This window comes from Eschrichtius robustus, chromosome X (genome assembly GCF_028021215.1).
Source record: "Eschrichtius robustus isolate mEscRob2 chromosome X, mEscRob2.pri, whole genome shotgun sequence".
NCBI classification, from domain to species: Eukaryota; Metazoa; Chordata; class Mammalia; order Artiodactyla; family Eschrichtiidae; genus Eschrichtius; species Eschrichtius robustus.
In genome coordinates, this window is record NC_090845.1 from 42,279,063 (window position 1) to 42,296,520 (window position 17,458).

Consider the following 17,458-nt stretch of genomic DNA (forward strand, 5'->3'; position numbering starts at 1 on the left):
ATCCCTGGTCCAGGAAGATCCCACATGCCGTGGTGCCACTAAGCCCATGCGCCACAACTACTGGGCCTGTGCTCTAGAGCCCGTGAGCCACAACTACTGAGCCCGTGTGCCACAACTACTGAAGCCCGCGCACCTAGAGCCCGTGCTCAGCAACAAGAGAAGCCACTGCAATGAGAAGCCCGCGCACCGCAACGAAGAGTAGCTCCCGCTCGCTGCAACTAGAGAAAGCCCGCGTGCAGCAACAAAGACCCAATGCAACCAGAAAAAAAAAAAATTTGAATAATTGAGAGTAAATTCAACTGATCTTCCTTTTCTCCTTTTATATTACACATATTCAATTACATAAAAGACCCAGGCACCCCTTCCTAGTCTTTTTTTTTTTAAAGCTATTCATTCACATCTTTTTTATAAAACTGGCATTTCCTTTAAAACAATTGCATAAAAGAGAAGTTTTACTGTTCTACCAAGCAAAAATTCATGTAAGTGTTAAAAAGTAAAGATATCTTATGTCTGTGTTCTTTCAGGGCAATTAAAGCATTTCAGGAGGTGCTTTATGTTGATCCCAGCTTTTGTCGAGCCAAGGAAATTCATTTACGGCTTGGTCTTATGTTCAAAGTGAACACAGACTATGAGTCTAGTTTAAAGGTAGGTTGTTGGGTTTTTTTCTGAGATACAATGTTTAATTTTTGTGGGGTCTTTTTGCGGGGGGGGGGTTGTTAAATATTAGAACATTGAGAAATGTTGGAATTTATATGGTACTTCAAAAGAAAATTTGAAAATTTAGATGAAAGAACTTTATCAGCTATGAACTGGAAGATATATAAGTTTGGGTTTCTAATTATATCATTAAACTTTTTTTTTTTTCTTGAGTTTTAATTGTGGTCTGTTATCAGGAAAGGGTGAAGGTTTCAGTCTCAATTTGGACATCTGAATCACTCTGCTATTAGTGATTGGCAACCATAGAGGTCAGAAGCAGCTGCTTAATGATTCTGTATCTGTGACCCCCATCATTGACCGTTTACTTGTATGGGTCTCACTAGAAATCTCTCCACCTCTACTAGCAAAGCACGTCTCATATATTAAATTATAAAAAGATGTGTTCTTTGCTAGTCATTTGAACTGCTGGTTTGTGAGTATAAACATTGTTGGGCAAAATAACATTGTTGGTTAAATATTTTACTTTCTATAGAATTTAACATTTCTCAAGTTTTTCATTTAGTTTCTTGTGCTATCTATGCCATCACTTTAGGTCTTACTGGGCTTTTCATGAAGATAGTGCTTCCCTGCTCGACAAAAGTATTGCTTTTTAAAAGGATTAGAAGTTCTAGGAAAAGCTTAAATTTTTGTGAATTTATGACTATTTATAATGGTTGCCATGTTCTAAATATCTCCGTTGCAGATTATCTTCATTCTGAAGGGTCAGGAGGGAGATAAAGAATGACTTTACAATAGGTTGTAGTTTGAATTCACTAGTAAGGAACTACTGAAATTAAAAAAAAAAAAAAACAACCAAATAAAACTGTATTTAGGAGTGCCTAATTGTTCTAGAGTTTTAAAGTAGACAGTTTTGCAAATACTGTTTCTATCTTTCATGAGTTTATAAAGAACAATGCTGATGGTACGAAAGAGAGAGGTATACAGTCCAAAACACTAAAATAAGTAGATTGTGAAAGTATTCAGATCACACAGTTCTCAAAGGTAAGTGCAATTTGAGAAATAGGCCCTAGGGCAAATGTAAGTAACGTGGAGACTAAGGGATGCCTAGAAGTTATCAATTTCCCTCAAGTTTAGAGCAGCATGTCTCAAACTATACTTTTGCATGTGAGTGGACTTGAAATGGAAAATAAGTTCAGATATGCCACCTTGCATATTTTGACCTCCTCTTGGACATTCACAGTGTATACTAGCAAACCAGACTCTTAAAATGCTTATAATACAAAGTCAGCTTATTTGAGCTTTTTATAGAACTGTCACAATATGGTTATTGTGTGTTGCAGAAGTGTAAGTGTTGCTCAGGAAATACATTTGAGTGGAAAAAAGTAATGAGATTTGTCCCAAATTATGGAATGTGGCTATCTGAATATCAGTGCAGTGGTACCTTAAACAATTCTATGGATGCAAAACTCTTTCCATGAAGGTGGCAATATTTAAAATCCCCTTTCATCAGGGGAAACAGTGTTGGGCAGTGTTCCATGGCTAATTCAAAGTGTTCTTGCTTACTCCTGTTCAACAGAATCCTTCCTGTATACAACTTTTAATTTGTTCAGGCGTAAAGTCTAACAGACTTTCAAGTCATAGTGATTTTAGCAAGATTGCCTTAAGTAAGTGCAGTCTTCTGGTTTTGGGCCTTTCTTCCATTTATTTAAAATACTTGATACCATTCTGATGTTTGTTTCATTTCCATGAACATAGAAAAGAATTTCAGGAGTCCTTGATATTTCTCTTCCCCATAATGAGAAGGTTTCATTTGATTTTTCTCTCATCTTGACATTGGCTTTTTAAGGCTTCTCTCTCCAGTATTCCTTGTCTGTTTTCAGGAGAATTTTAGGCATGAACATTTGTAGTTGAAGAGGAGGTATTTCAGTATATTACTCTAAGTGCTTAGCATTTAGTGTACGTGAAGGTAGGAATCAGAAGGAATGATATGCCCCATTCTCCTTAGGTGGCCTTCAGTTTTCCTACAGTGGACTGACTGGCTAGTACTTTACCTTTATGGATAGATGTGGAGCCTCTGGTGACTTTTCCACTACATGAAGTTGTTTCCTAGCACAGTGTGTTGGTATAGATGCTTTGGGCTGCAACCTCAGAAAACTCCAACTGAAGCTGGTTAAAATGACAAAAAAAAGTAGCTCATATAATGTAAAGTCCAGCCTTCAGGATTGGTTGATTCAGCTGATCCAGTGTTTCACTAAGGGTTCATTTTCTTCTCTGTTCTGTGTTGGCTTATTCTTAAGGCTGGTTGCCAGGTACACAGTGAGATGATTTCTTTTTCAATGTCTCATAAAGAAAAGCACCTATACCACTACTCTACATTATAGAGTTACTCTATAACGTAGAGTAGTGGTATAGGTGCTTAGTGTAGTGCTGGCATATAGTAAGTGCTCAGTAAATACCTGATTTATCATGTTATAGAGGAGAAAGATCCTGACTTCCTGTTGATCTTTTCAGGAATACTTCACTTTGCATCTCATTGGCCAGAATTAGACCACGTGGCTATTCTCAGTGATTCCTTATCAAAGGTGTGGTTATTCTTAGACCAGTTATGTCCAGTTTTTGAGCAGAGCTTGATTTCCTAAATATGCTGTTCCTGTCTAGTAGAGAGTGAGGGGTGGGTAAAAAGATTATTTTGGTATGGGAGTGGTGTATAGAATCTGTCCATTACAGATCTGGTCTTCTCTGCCTCATTTCCTTTCCCTCTGGGATGGAGAGATACAACATATACAGTATGTTTTAGATGGTAAAATATTTAAATAAAATACAGTTTATTTTCATAATAGATTCCTTCTTTTCACCCACACATGAAATGCATTCCAGGGCCTCCTGTTTTATTTCTATCTCTGGTAATAACTTTTCTCCCAAAATGTATTTCTGAAACAGATTCATTCTGTTTTGGTACTGTGTAAACAGCTCTCAGAGCAGGCAAATTGGGTTTTAAAATTTGACCCTGCCAGTAAACTAATTGTGTGACTTTGGGCAAGATGCCTGACTTTTCTGATCCTCTTTGTGTCTGTAGAACTGGAATAACTGTACCTACTCCACAAGATTGTTATAAAGATTAAATAATATATATATCGAAGTATCTGACAAATAAGTTTTTTCAGCCCTTCTTTTTTAGTTCTCAGTTTATCTACCATATCTAAAACCCCTCTAATTTGGGGCCAGTATAGATATTGTTTGTGTGAAATCCATTTTCCCATCCTAGAATTGAATACTTGTATTTTTGTCACCCTGCCCATCCTCAGAAATGTGAAGTTAATGCCCAGCTTACTTTTCAATCAGATGGTGTTATTTTTCCATTAAATTGGCCAATAAAGATTTCATGTGTTTAGTTGAGTGGTGGAGGTACCAATTCTTAATTTATTAACTAGTTTAGTACTGTCTGAACCAGAGTCCATTTCAGGGTGACATTTCTACATGATATTTTGTTCTTTTTCTTTCCCGCTTCAGATAATATCCCCCCGGGTGGGATTGGTTGCCTGTTTACCTCCATATAATTCAGAATTTTATTTTATTACTTTTTAATGATATTAATGATAATTGCTTACATTTGTTATGTATTTGAGGCAGTATGCTATCATTACTTCAGTAAAAGCACACCAGTTTTGACAAGCAGTTTTATATAATGCCTCTAAGTTTTACACCCTGGCAGACTATTAAAATTATTTCCCTCATATGAAGCTAATACATGCAAAATAAGATGTGATAACACCCATATCTTCAGTTAATACCAATGCATCTATTTAATGAAGATTATTAAAAAATCTTCCTAATATTTACATATTTAAGTTTCCCTAAAATATGTCAGCATTAGAACTTTCTTGGATTTTTAAAGGTAAAGAGGGTGGCCTTTTTATGGGAACTTGTGGATAGTTGGCTGGGATACCAATGTAAGTCCCCTTATAATTTGATATTTGAAGATGATAAGTGCTGATTGAAGGGATTAATATGAAAGGGTTAGGAAGATGAGAATTATTAATACAAGAGATGATTCTAAGGAAATGGGTTAAACTCAAATGAGACTTGTGTGTTAGCTTGGCATTTTACCAGGTGCTTAGTGTTTCTTGAATGGATAGATTAATGAAATGGAAGAGGCTATAAAATTACAAAATGCCTCATAGGATTGGCTGGAAACGTTGGGGAGAAAAAAAAGAGGCTGATTTTATTTGTCATCTCTTAACAGAATTTTTTTCTACACAAACTGACAGTGCAGTTTTCTCTAGATGCCCCCTGTTCACCAGTTCATTCAGCTACCTGTCATGAAACTTCTGAGTGAAATAGCATTTCCACTTTTTTTTTTTACACTTTTCTCCAGAAAACTACATTTCCAGGTATCTGATTTAATCTCATATCCTTTATATAGACTCAGGAATTTTATTGTCATATTTTTTTATGCCAAGATATTAAGGCAGAAAGAATAAGTAAAGGCATGATGATATGTACTTCCTTTTAGAAACCACTTTTAGAATCTGTGAAATGCCTCGTCTTTTATTATTTTATTCATTAATGTGGAATGTATAAATCATTTGTTTCATTTAATTAAGATACTATGAACTCCATGTATTATAAAAATACTTGCTGAGGATTTGAATACTAGCTATTAAATTAATTTTAACCAGGCCTTAAGTTTCTAAGAGATCTGTAATATTTTTTGTTGTTGTTGAAGCTTTAACAGCATATTTTTATTAGTTCAGTTGTCTAAAGATAATAAAAGTTGCTATTATTTCTCCAAACCCACTCCTGCGCTGTTTCCTTCATGATGTTTAATAGCTTAACTCTGCCAGCTGGCTTTTTGAAAATTCGAGGCTTTTAAAAATTTTAAATTTTTTATTGAGGTGTAATTGACATACAACTTTGAGTAAGTTTAATGTGTATAATGTGTTGATTTGATACATTTATATATCGCAAAATGAACATTACCATAGCATTAGCTAACACCTCTACCATGTCACATTATTATCTTTTTTTTTTTTTTTTTTTTGGTGAGAACAATTAAGATCTGTCTCTTAGCAACTTTGAAGTTTATAGTACAGTATTGTTGACTGTAATCTCTATGCTGTGCATTAGATCTAGTTATCTACTACTTTCACGTTTGTACCTTAAAACATCACCACCCCAGTTGCCGCTTTGGCAGTGGAACTTGGTTTCGCCTGAGTGTAATGCCCCTGTTCCTTTTGGCAGAGGATGGTCACTGCTGTTTATTTTGTCTTCTGTCCATTTTTCCTCATTTGTGGACAGAAATCTTTTCCCTGATGTTTTCTTTTTCTGCTGTTCATCAACTTATACTTTACCTTTTAATCTTTTCTAGATATTATCTGGTATGAGGTGATCTGCTAATTGGTTTATCTAACCACTTAATAATGCTTTCTCCACTTCACTCTGCCTGCCCAGTTTTGTTTTTCCATTTGTTATTTATTTCTGCCCTGAGTTCTATTACATACCTTCAAGTGTGAAGTAGTGTAAATAGCTGAAGTACTTCAGTTCCTCAAATACATGTTTGAAAAGGACATGACTGCTCATAGATGTGCAGTAACCATCCTCTCTGATGCTGAGGGGTTGCGATGAGTCCAGGTTTCTCGTGTCAGGTTTCTCTCCTCAAATACATTTTAACTACAAGAAGTTGTTTCTAATCAAAAAGCATTTTTTGGTGTTTACTGATAACTACTTAAATTTGTGGTTGTAAATATTTGATCTTCAGATGCAGCTTTATGAAGCATTCAGTGTATCCAATGTCACATTTTTTTTAAAGGTTACGTTCCAAAGTAGCATTTTACAATGCAAATTGTTACATTATCCCCTTTATAAAATATGTTATGTTCGCTTTGTATTTGTTATTTGTGTACATATTAGTCTTATTCTGATATTTAGATTTAAAGAACTTGAAAATTAAGTCAGTACATTTTCTGATCATTTGTGTACACAGATTAGACATATACTAGAACCAGTGTTTTAGACTTTCTAATCGGTTGCATACCTGTACTTTTATAAAATGTGGTAGAAAGGAGGAATTGGGAGACTAGGTAGGACCCAGTTACAGGAAGAAAGGTGAGCCAGATCTGTAGAATAAATGGGTTCTCATAGGATGGCTGCATGGATGGATGGATAAAAGGTAACACATCCTAGAGATCTTAAGGAGTTTTAATAAAGGAGTTAATTTATTAACAGATTCAATGTGGGTAGAGATTCCCCATTTATTGGCTTGAATCACTTTTCTGTTAACTAAAGTAGGGGATAAAGAAAGTAGCAGCAGGTTTTGGGATTGGGACGTGAAAAGCCTCTGAATGGAGATGGGTCATTTGGGAGTTTATCGAGTTGGAGGTACCTGAGGGATATCAGATGTTGGTATAGACAGTTACAAGTCTGGAGCTGAAAAGAAGGGCTAGAAATAAGATTTTGAACATCTTCAGTATAGAATATCTTTTGTCTTACTTTTTTTGTTAAAGAGAGTCTTGGAAGAGACCAGATTGGTAAACTTGAAAAGAAGGAGCCTCTTTTGAGTCATGATTGCCAGGATCCATTAACTATTAGTCATTGGTGCAGTAGAGTCCTTCCTTGAAACTCTTGTAATAATCTTGTATTACAAAGAGAATGGAAGAACTGAGTTTGAGGGCTTTGAGAGAATCTCCATCAGATCAGCTTGGCCAGGCATCATGGCTCATAAACGTTACCAGAACTTACCAGTTTTAGTTCTGTATCTTATTTTCAGAGACTAAATCCCTAAAGTAAGTACCATCACATCCTAAGGCATTTCCCTAGTTTCATTCATTTATCATAGACTGTTAGTTTTAGGAATGAAGTTTGTTGGTTTTAAATCATACTTTCAAAATTGTGGCAATCTGTAAAAATGAAAAAGAAAAAATAATTTGCCTTTGACCTGCAAGAGTGCCTGACACCTTCCCTTCTCCCACTTAAACGGTCCATAAAACCCTGTTTCGTTAAGGGCTGTGTACACATAAGTCGTTTCCTCAGCCTGAAGGACCTCTTTTCTTCCCTCAGCTATATCTTTTGGACTCTGCTATGGAACTGTCTTTTAAACTTCTATTAGGACATTAATTTCAGTGAGCCTTTTATTCAATTGCGTAGATGCATAGCCATAACAGAGTGCCTGGCGTAGAGTAAAAACCGGTTGCCAACATTTTATTCCTAAAAAGCTGCGTCTGCTTTAATTGAATGTAGACAGCAGTATTGACTACACATACCTTGTCTACGTAGACTGAAGTAAGGCTTTTGGTGGTAAGCACACAATTTACAAGTTTTAAATATTGGCATTTAACCCTGACTGTGCACTGGAATAATTTGTAGAAGCTTTAATCTGGTTCATAGGGTGTGATCCCCAACCCACTGAATCAGAAAATCCAAGATTGGATCTGGAATCCAAACATTGCTCCATATTAATAATTTATACATACAACCATAATTTGTCAGTTATGAAAAGTTATCTCATTGCTTGTCTTCAGAATTGAGAATACAGTTGGAGGGTTCTACAGTTGAAAAGATTGTGAGATAATCACAGACTATATAACTAGAAGTAAAACTCTTTAATGGGAAATAAAGTCTTGAAACTCAAGTTTTGTGTGTTAATTACATCAATATAGATTTCCCCCTCCAGATAGAAATCAAGTTCCTTAGTCTATAGAAAGCAAAATACTATAAAGTTATTTTGAAATATTGAACAAGTCAAAACCTTTTAAAGAGAAAGTGACTTTGGTGATAAAGATGTCAACAGAAATTGTAATGAATTGAACCTTGTACTAAATTGGACCAGAAGTGCTATTAAAAGGAAATCACTGTTAACATTAGGAAAAACAAAGTCTTAGGTAAATCTTCTTGCTTGGAAATTAATTTTCTGTAGAATGCTTTCTGCCTTGAGGTTTGCATATAGTCTTTGAACTGCAGAAGCCTCTACTGCGTAGTAAGTATTTCACACAGCAGTAGTCAGTTTCAGTACTGCAATATTTCGGTGTGAGGTACAGTTATTTCCTAGCTCTTTCTGTTGGTTGCAACGATGGGTGCTACATATTTTACCATGGCATCTTCAAGGTTTGGGGCTGATTATCATAGTTGATAGTTACTTCTGCTGATTTATATGTTAAAGATACATCTATTTTGCATCCGGTTTGGATACTGAAATGAAACTGTGAAGTCATGCCATCCCCACCCTAGTCCCTCATCTCCCTTTAGCTTACTGAAAGGTGTATCAGTGGTTTTCTTTATGTGGGGTGGTTTTGTGTGGCTCTTCTTAGTTTCTTAAACTTAAGTAGTTATTCTGTAAGTTCTTTCATTCTCACATGCCTGTTTTTGGATATGTACTCTTTTGCTGAGTTAATTTTTAGACATCATTGTGGTTTGGAAATGTTTAATATTTCATGATATTTTGGGTTTGAAATGGTGCGTCAGTGACCTCATTGCTGATTTTAAGATTGATTGATAATTATGTAAAGCATGGTCCAGAAATACTTTGCCAGTTTTCGCTGCAGGACCTTGAATATTGATAGATGAAATGTAGGTTGGGCAATTCGAATTATGCATCTCTGCTCTTCGTGGGATTTCAGTGAAATAGCAAAACTAAAATACTGCCATCTTAAAGGGTGTTTCTTTGCAGGTCAGTTTGTATCCTTTGGCTCAGCTAGGAAAGGTCTGTCTTCTCTTATCTACATATTAATTTATGCTGGCAGGATAGATTAGGCTTAGAAATGTAGTACGGTCTGAATGTGTGGCTGCTGTGCGCTGTGCCTCTTTTTGTCTAGAGGAAAACAACTGGTTATAAAGCGTGCTTTGCTTTCATAGTACTCACTTTTTAAAATAGTCTGTTTTCTATTGCTATGGTAGCACACTAAAAGGATGTTTGAGGACATAACAATCTGCTTTGTAGGCCAGGGGAAAATAAAAGCAGTTCTTGAAGTGTTCAGATGTTGGATTTTTTTTTTGGATTTTTTTTTTTTCATTCAGTCAATCACGGCAAATAATTTTTCACTCTTGGTGTTTGTTGATCATTGTGTCCCTAGTATCTGCATTGTCCTAAGGACATTATAGGGTCTTGAAGTATTTGTTGAATGGATTAAATATTTAACATTTAAGGGTCATAGTCATTTCGTTAGTAGCTTGCCCATTCAGAATATTACAACCCTTAAATATTAAGAGTACTGCAAATGTAGGCTAGCCTAATTATGCAAGCATATAACAGACATTCGTGAATGAATGTAATAACTACTGATTCATACCAAATTATGCCTTCTAATTTTTCTTTCATTGTAACACTGGGTAGCTGACATTAGTTTATTTTTGTTAATTGAGGGTTCTAGTTGACCAAGTGCAGTTTTGTTGATTCTATTCTGAAATACAGTACTAAAAGCTTGCTGATGATGATTTCTCTTGATAAGAAAGATTTGATAAAGAAAGTTCTTTTTGGGCTTATATCTAGAAGTTGTCATTGTACATATCAATTTTCAGTTTATCCAGCAGTTAAAAAAATATAACTCTTTAGGCATTTGGATTGTGGATAGGAGTGGTAATTTTTAGAAAATGGTGTATACTTTGGTTTTTGATTACTTTTAATGGTAAAAATTTGTGGAGACTCAGAAAATTTGAATATACATTTCTGGAAATATTTTTTAGAAGAGTTCAAAGAGATTTACCTTTTTTAAAATTTTAAATATTTTATACCATTTCTAGTACTTGTATGCCTTCTCTTAGTTTATATAGCAGATTTAATGTTGATACACTAGATGCCAGATGGCATCCAGTGTTCTTGATGATGATTTGTATTCTTAAAGATAAATGTTACACCTTGAGTTTGACATGTATTTTGGGGGGGGGGGCAGGCTTATATGACATTATTACAAGTGGATGCTGTAAATTATTAGTGGTTTAATATTGCCTACACATATAATAGCATGTACATTCTAAAAGGATAATTGCATTTCATTTCTGTTGGTTGCAAGGATGGATGGGTGCTAGATATTTTACTATGGCATCTTCAGGTTTGGGGGTTGATGATCATAATTGATAGTTATTTCTGCTGATTTATGTCTTAATAGGTACATCTGTTTTGCATCTGGTTTAGAAACTAGAAATGAAACTATGAGGTCATGCCATCCCCACCCTACTCCCTCATCTCCCTTTAGTTTACTGAAATGTGTATCGGTGGTTTTCTTTATGTGCATTGGTTTTGTGTGGCTATTTGATGCATTCTTTGTGGTACTTTTAAAAGACACTAAATACAGTAATTATTGAAGAATCAGTAAGGGCAGATAGTTTTACCCTTTATGATAATTCCCATAGTCATTTTTTTTAAAAAAATTCACATCATTTTGAGATAGTGGTGTTTAATATATTAATACCAATGAACTTTTTACTTTCAGTTTTTAAAGTAATGATGTGTTCTATTTGAAGTGTTCTATACCTAATACTTCCTATTTACTAGAAGACTTAAAAACCTGATTCTTTTTCCATATAAACAAAATTTTATGTAGGATAACTTGATATCAAGTTAATTCTTACCCCAATTCTCCATTCTCAACTGTTTGAAGAAAATATTCAGCAACATGTTTGTTGCCAGCAATAAATGTTCAAGGTAATGTTAGTTGGTTGTCTAGTATGTTTTATTTGCATAGCATAGTTTCATTATTATATTAGACCTTATATACCTGAAAATTATTTTAAAATACATTTATATGATTGAATTTAGTGCATTAATTTTCTCACTCTCTTCTTGCAGCATTTTCAGTTAGCTTTGGTTGACTGTAATCCCTGCACTTTGTCCAATGCTGAAAGTAAGTATTATTAAGTACCATAGTTCTCTGCATGTGTTCAGGTCACTTCATGGCAAATAATAGTAATAATAATAATAGTCATAAATTCTGTGTAATTTTTTTCCCTAGAATTGTTGAATCTAACTGTATTTGTTGCCATGGCTACTTGTACAAATGGAACATGTGAGACCAGTTATTATGAGCAGCAGCCTGTGTCTAAAATAGATATGCCAGTGAACTGGGTTGTTGAATTAAATTATCTGTGCTAGTGAACAAGATTGATTATTTGTGTATTAATTACATTGTAGATGACTTGGGATTAAAAACAGGGTTTGCCAATCTTTTAGGAAAACTGAGTATACAAAGATTCATATGTGTTAGCTCACTGATTCGGGCTTTGTGGTATTAAAATTATTGGTAATTATGAAGATATACTTTGACTTTCTATTATAGTTTTAAGCATCATACATAAAGATTGAGGTGAGATTTTTCAGTTAATTAAAAAAGAATGTGTGAAGCATGTTCTGATACAGTGGTTTTCTTTAGACATTTATTTTCTGCTTCTATGTATGTTTCTTTCTAAAAGCAGGTTGGGTTGATTATGATGTGTTTATCAATAAGTATGTGTTGGCATATTTATTTAGTGTACTTTAAGGTAGCCAATAAACGTTTAAAGAATATGCATTGGATTCAAGCTGGATTTCTTTAAAACTTTCTTCCTTGAACAATAAAATTTATAATTAGAGTGTATGAAAAATTGAGTCATTCATGAAAATTTCAGACCAGTCAAAAGATTCTAGGTTTTACAGAGTCAGTATTTTGCTGTAAGTGACTTCATTTTTTAACCATATAGAAAGGAGTTTAGTGAAGAGTAGTCTCAGTGGTAAAAATGCCCCCAAATGACTGAATCAGTGAAAAAAACGGTAGAAATTTGAATATAACTTGCATATAATATGAATTAAGACATAGTGTGGATTAAATCATTATCTAGACCAGACTAATTATCTCATAATTCTACTAAATGCAGTTTTCTGAGAAAACTTAAAAATTCTATTTTCTTTAAATGAAACTCAGGATTAGTACTGATCAGTGTATTTCCAGAACAAATGGTGGGAAGGTAACAAATGCAGCAATATTTTAGTTTCTAAGATGAGGATAGACAAAGGATTTAACTCATTGATATATTAATTTATAGTGTTAATTTTTTATACTTTTTCCTTAATTATATATCCAGGTTATATAAACCATCTAGAATATAAACCCTTAAAATCCTTTTAAAATTAATTTATGGGAATAAGAAAAAAATCTGATTTTCATTTAATTGATTGTAGCTAGTGCCTAAAAACTAACTTTCATACGTACTTGTCAGTTTGAATGATAACCTTTGAGGGACGTTACATAAATTTCAAACTAAATATTTTTGTAAATCCTCATTTTATTCTACTCTGTTGAAGTTAAATCTTACTTGTAGATCATTGCTCCTGAAGGAAAACACCTATGTAGAATGAGTACCACAGGGCAGATCTCGTTGAATTTGAAGAGGACAGTTTGAACAATCATGAATACATTTTCGAGCTTACCACGACTCTCTTTCTGTTGGTTGTTGAGAACGGAAATAAGAGGGAGGGTGACCAATGTCCTGTTTTGCACAGGGCTGAGGCGTTTCCCCAGACTCAGAACTTTGGGTGCTAAAAGGTTGGTCACTCTAATGGAAGGGCATGTGCTTTATTTAGAGACGTTAGGCCGTTATAGTTCAGTTGATTTGGGTAGTTTATTTTTGACAATCAGCATAGCTACTTGATAACCATGGTAATAATGGCTGATGTCTCACAGAGCACTAGCAAACACAGACTACTTAATTTGAGCTAGATATTATTACTGTTTAAACATCAGGCTCTTTATTATCTTCGTAAAACTTATTTCTCTTTGAATTTTTTATATCATTACCTATTTAGATACGCCACAGACGTTGACTGTTTTTTGAAATCTTCCATGTTACTTTGTCGTGCTACAAAGTTCAGAAGATTTTAGAAAGTAAAGTGAGCTTTAAAAAAAAGTCTGTATGAGATTTCTGTTTTATGGCACAATTCATTTATGCAATTAAAGAAAATAAGTAGATACACTTGCCGCTTCTAGAGCTATTTAAGAGGGGTTAATTACAGATTGTGTTTTGAAAGTAGAATCATGGTGATGTGAGACTTCTCATTATATGATTGCCCCTTGGGATAAAATTGTTCCTTCTAGATTTAATTAATTCTGTTAATTCTAAAAATAATGTATTAATTTCTGAAAAAAGTTTAATTTCAGAACGTTTTATGGCAAGATTTGTTAAAAATTTCTACCTCTAATTGAGACTTGCCAAGTGGAGCTTTTTCTTAGTTGTATGGTTATGTTCCACTTTGAAGAGGACTTTTAAGAAATTAAATATAGATTGGTTTTCATACCACAAAAGATGATACTGGATTTAGTAACTCATGGGATAGGAAAGCCCTTGCTGAGCCTGGAGGGAGTTTGGGGTGGTAATAGAATGCCACCGTGCTGCTGATCTTTTCTTCCATGTGACCTTTCCATGTCACCTTTGTTAGAGGAGTAGGAAGATTGAGGGGAGAAGGGCATAGATTTTCCATCTCTTCCTCATTCTCTTAACCTGTAACCCAGTCTGCCTCTAATGATGTAGTGAGGTGAGATGGACTGGAACTCTCAAGGAGAGCTGTGTTGGAAAAGGGGACTAGGAAATAAGAAAACCCCTCAAAAGATATAGGTAAAGGGGATATTTATACCTGTAGAATTTTATTATTATTTTTATGTGCTTTTCACAAAATGTTGCTTTTCAGCTTTTAAAGGTGATGTTTTTATTTTGCCTCATTGCTGGTTATTTAACATACGATATTTAATGATTATATATGGAGAGGGCAGTACTTTACTTTTGATCCAAAAATGTTTGATATTAAAGTTCATTATATATTTTGTTTTGGTCTTTATGCTTATTTACTTCAGCTGTTCCCAGGTGCTGGTCTAGGAACAGGTATCAAAATCCCTTGCAGAACTAAATAAAAAGGCACCTTTCCAGGCCTTGCCTGGGATCACTGAATATAATCTCAGGGATCTCTATTTTTAGTAAGCCTCCCAGGTGACTCTTACAGTTATGGGAGTCAGTGAGAGAGTTAGTTTATGATGGCGATGAGAAATTGATGATAGCTGTGGACCTTGTTTTTAAAGATCCACATATATATTATGCATATAATTTTGAAAGGCTCCCAGACTCCTTGAAATTCAACTATGAAATCCAGGTAGGTAGAACATTAAAAAAAAGGTTTGTCATTGAAGGATGAAAATCATATTATTTAAGTAAACCAGAATCCAGTTTTGATTCCTGGTTCATTGTTGCTTTTGTTGAATCATTCATATTCTGGTGGTGCAGTATCAGGAAGAGCTGAAAATAAAAGCTGAAATACGTATATTTTTATTTGATTTTCAAGAGATACTTGTTAATGTTGAGACTGTTTACTGTTCTTGCCTTCCAAGTGGTTTGACTTTAAAAAAAAATTATGAAGAACTGATAGAGAAATGCAACTTATTTCCTCTGTGTGTTATTACTAGTGTCATGCTTGTCTATGACTTCTTTATAAACGTTGATATGAAATATGGTATAAGGAAAAAATTGGAGGGTATTTTTGTTGTTGTTTTAATCAAATACTTTTTCTTTTTTGACTTGTAACTCAGGTTTTAAATACCGTGTTTTGAAATGTATAGGTTATAAAAGTTTTCTTTATTTGCTTAATGTTGCCATTTTGAACTTTGTAAGAAGTATACCCACTTGCTATAGATTTTAATATTAATTTTAATAATTACATTGACAAAATTTAGTAATGGCCAACAGTGAATACATGTGGTTTCTTATCATGTTCGTGTATGTTTGTTTGTATATTCTGTGTTATTAAAAAGAAGACTTATGTTCTGTAATTACTTAAATCTGTGTAGTAGAGATGGTGCTTATATTTTACATTTTATATTTTTAATTAAATTTACCCAAGCACTGCTGTATTATTATTGATTTTTGTTTTCCATCATCTTTGCAGTTCAATTTCACATTGCCCACTTATATGAAACCCAGGTAAGTGTTTTAACTTAGCTTACTTAAAACAAACAAAAATGATCACCCATACCATTTTAAGTGGAATCAGATATACAGATAATTTAATGGAGTTCTGAGCATTACTTCTTACATACATTTTATACTCATTAAATGTGGTCAAGATTTTGCTTTAGTGTTACAGTTATTACACAGAGTGCTTGTTGTGTACAAAGACGTTTCATTCAATATGATTTGCCTCTAAACTCAAACTATCTGCAGGCTTAAATGGCTGTATTTAAGAAGATTTCTCTTATTCTTGATGTGAAATGCCTAGTTTTCTTTTCGAAATGTTTATAGATGGTTGTTATAATGCATTGTTTTTAGTTTCACTTTTTCTTAAGATTAAAATATCCCTTCCACGCATCACTGTTTGAAAGGCATATTAGTAACCTCTTGATGTCATTACCATTACTTTTATGGCTGCTGTATTTAAAAAACTTTTTTAGTTTAATTTTATAACATTTTATTTTTATGTATGGCAGATTTTGCTTAGTTATATGGTAAAGGACATAAAACATAGACATTTAGTCTAGGTAGGCAGTGGTATGGAAAATCAGGCATAAGTTGGTATGAGGCTAAATATTTGGTAATCATAGTTTACCCAAAAAACAATTTTTATAACAGCTTTTTAGAAAAAAAAAATACTGTTATATTTCTACATAATTTCTAAGGTCTGTTGTGTTTCAGAGCCACCATGGGGTGGTCTAAACAATTAACATCTGTTTCCTGGACACCTCCATCTGTGTGCACACCCGCCCTTCCCGCCCCCGTGCATACTCGCACGCACACATGCGCGCACATCCACTGACTCAGAATTGATGCACACTCAGGTTTGGATACTCTACTAATCTAGGGATTTTATCCACCTTGAGAGGATGCATTTGAGAATTACATTCATGTTGTGGATCCGAGTCTTTACCTGCCAACGCTAATCCCAGCCTCCTGCCAACTGCTGATTTTTGCCAAATCAGTAAAGGCCCCAGGGTGAAAGCAGCTATAGAAATAAGCTTCCTCTCCAAAGTTCTTTCCCTGGAGTCTTAACTCCTTCTGTTTTCATTACCTCGGGAGATCTCTGCTGTCTTCAAAAGGATGAGCTCTGATTTTTTTCCCAGCTTTTCTAGTTCTTAGTGACATTTCCCTGGTCTGTCATTAGGTAAAAGCAGATGTTATCTCGCCTTTCTTTTTAATGAATGTTTTTCGCTTGAGATGGAATTCTATTTGATTGTTTTTATTTGACCACTTTAAAATTTACATTCCATTGTCTTTTGGTTTTCATTGTTTCTGATGAGAAGTTGTCTGTTGGTGTTAATTTTTTTTTAATCTCGTGAAGGTAATGTGGGTACAGGACCCTCCCCCCACTGATTCTTTCATTTGATAAATTTTAGTGCCCATTAAGATTAAGCAAAACAAAAAGAACAAAATTTGTGCTAGGCAGAGTATATAATTATTAGATGACGGGAAGATGACACTGTAAGCATATGAAAGGATTGAAAAATCTCTACTCCAGTGCTTATAACAAGGATTTTTATTTTCAGGTGAAAAATTAAGGGAAACAAAAGGCTTACCTACAAAGTGTATAATGTGATGAATTGATATATATATGATTTCCCCCACTGAGTTAATTAACACACCCATCACCTCACATCTCTAAAGTGGGGGCAGTGAGAACAATTAAGTTTGATTGTCTTAACAAACTTCAATTGTACAATACAGTGTTATCAACTATAATCATCATATTATATGGTAGATCCTCAGACCTTATTCGTCTTGTAACTGGAAGTTTGTACCTTTTTACCAACCTTTCCCTATTTCTTCCACCCCACCCCCTGGCAACCCTTTCTACTGACTTTTCTAT

The 17,458-nt window shown here is 34.3% G+C and overlaps 1 protein-coding gene across 7 annotated transcripts in view; it reads left to right on the forward strand.

Moving 5' to 3' along the window:
- The window catches only part of KDM6A (lysine demethylase 6A), a 206,981-nt gene that overhangs the window by 119,807 nt on the left and 69,716 nt on the right, over window positions 1-17,458 (forward strand). For 6 of the 7 annotated variants that reach the window (XM_068534176.1, XM_068534177.1, XM_068534181.1 and 3 more), the window contains exons 6-8: window positions 525-645; window positions 11,435-11,489; window positions 15,548-15,582. In XM_068534176.1, coding sequence (XP_068390277.1) covers window positions 525-645; window positions 11,435-11,489; window positions 15,548-15,582 — 211 coding nt within the window. Of the gene's footprint in view, window positions 1-524; window positions 646-5,024; window positions 5,049-11,434; window positions 11,490-15,547; window positions 15,583-17,458 lie in introns of those variants that run through there. The other variant, XM_068534182.1, reaches the window with a different exon arrangement.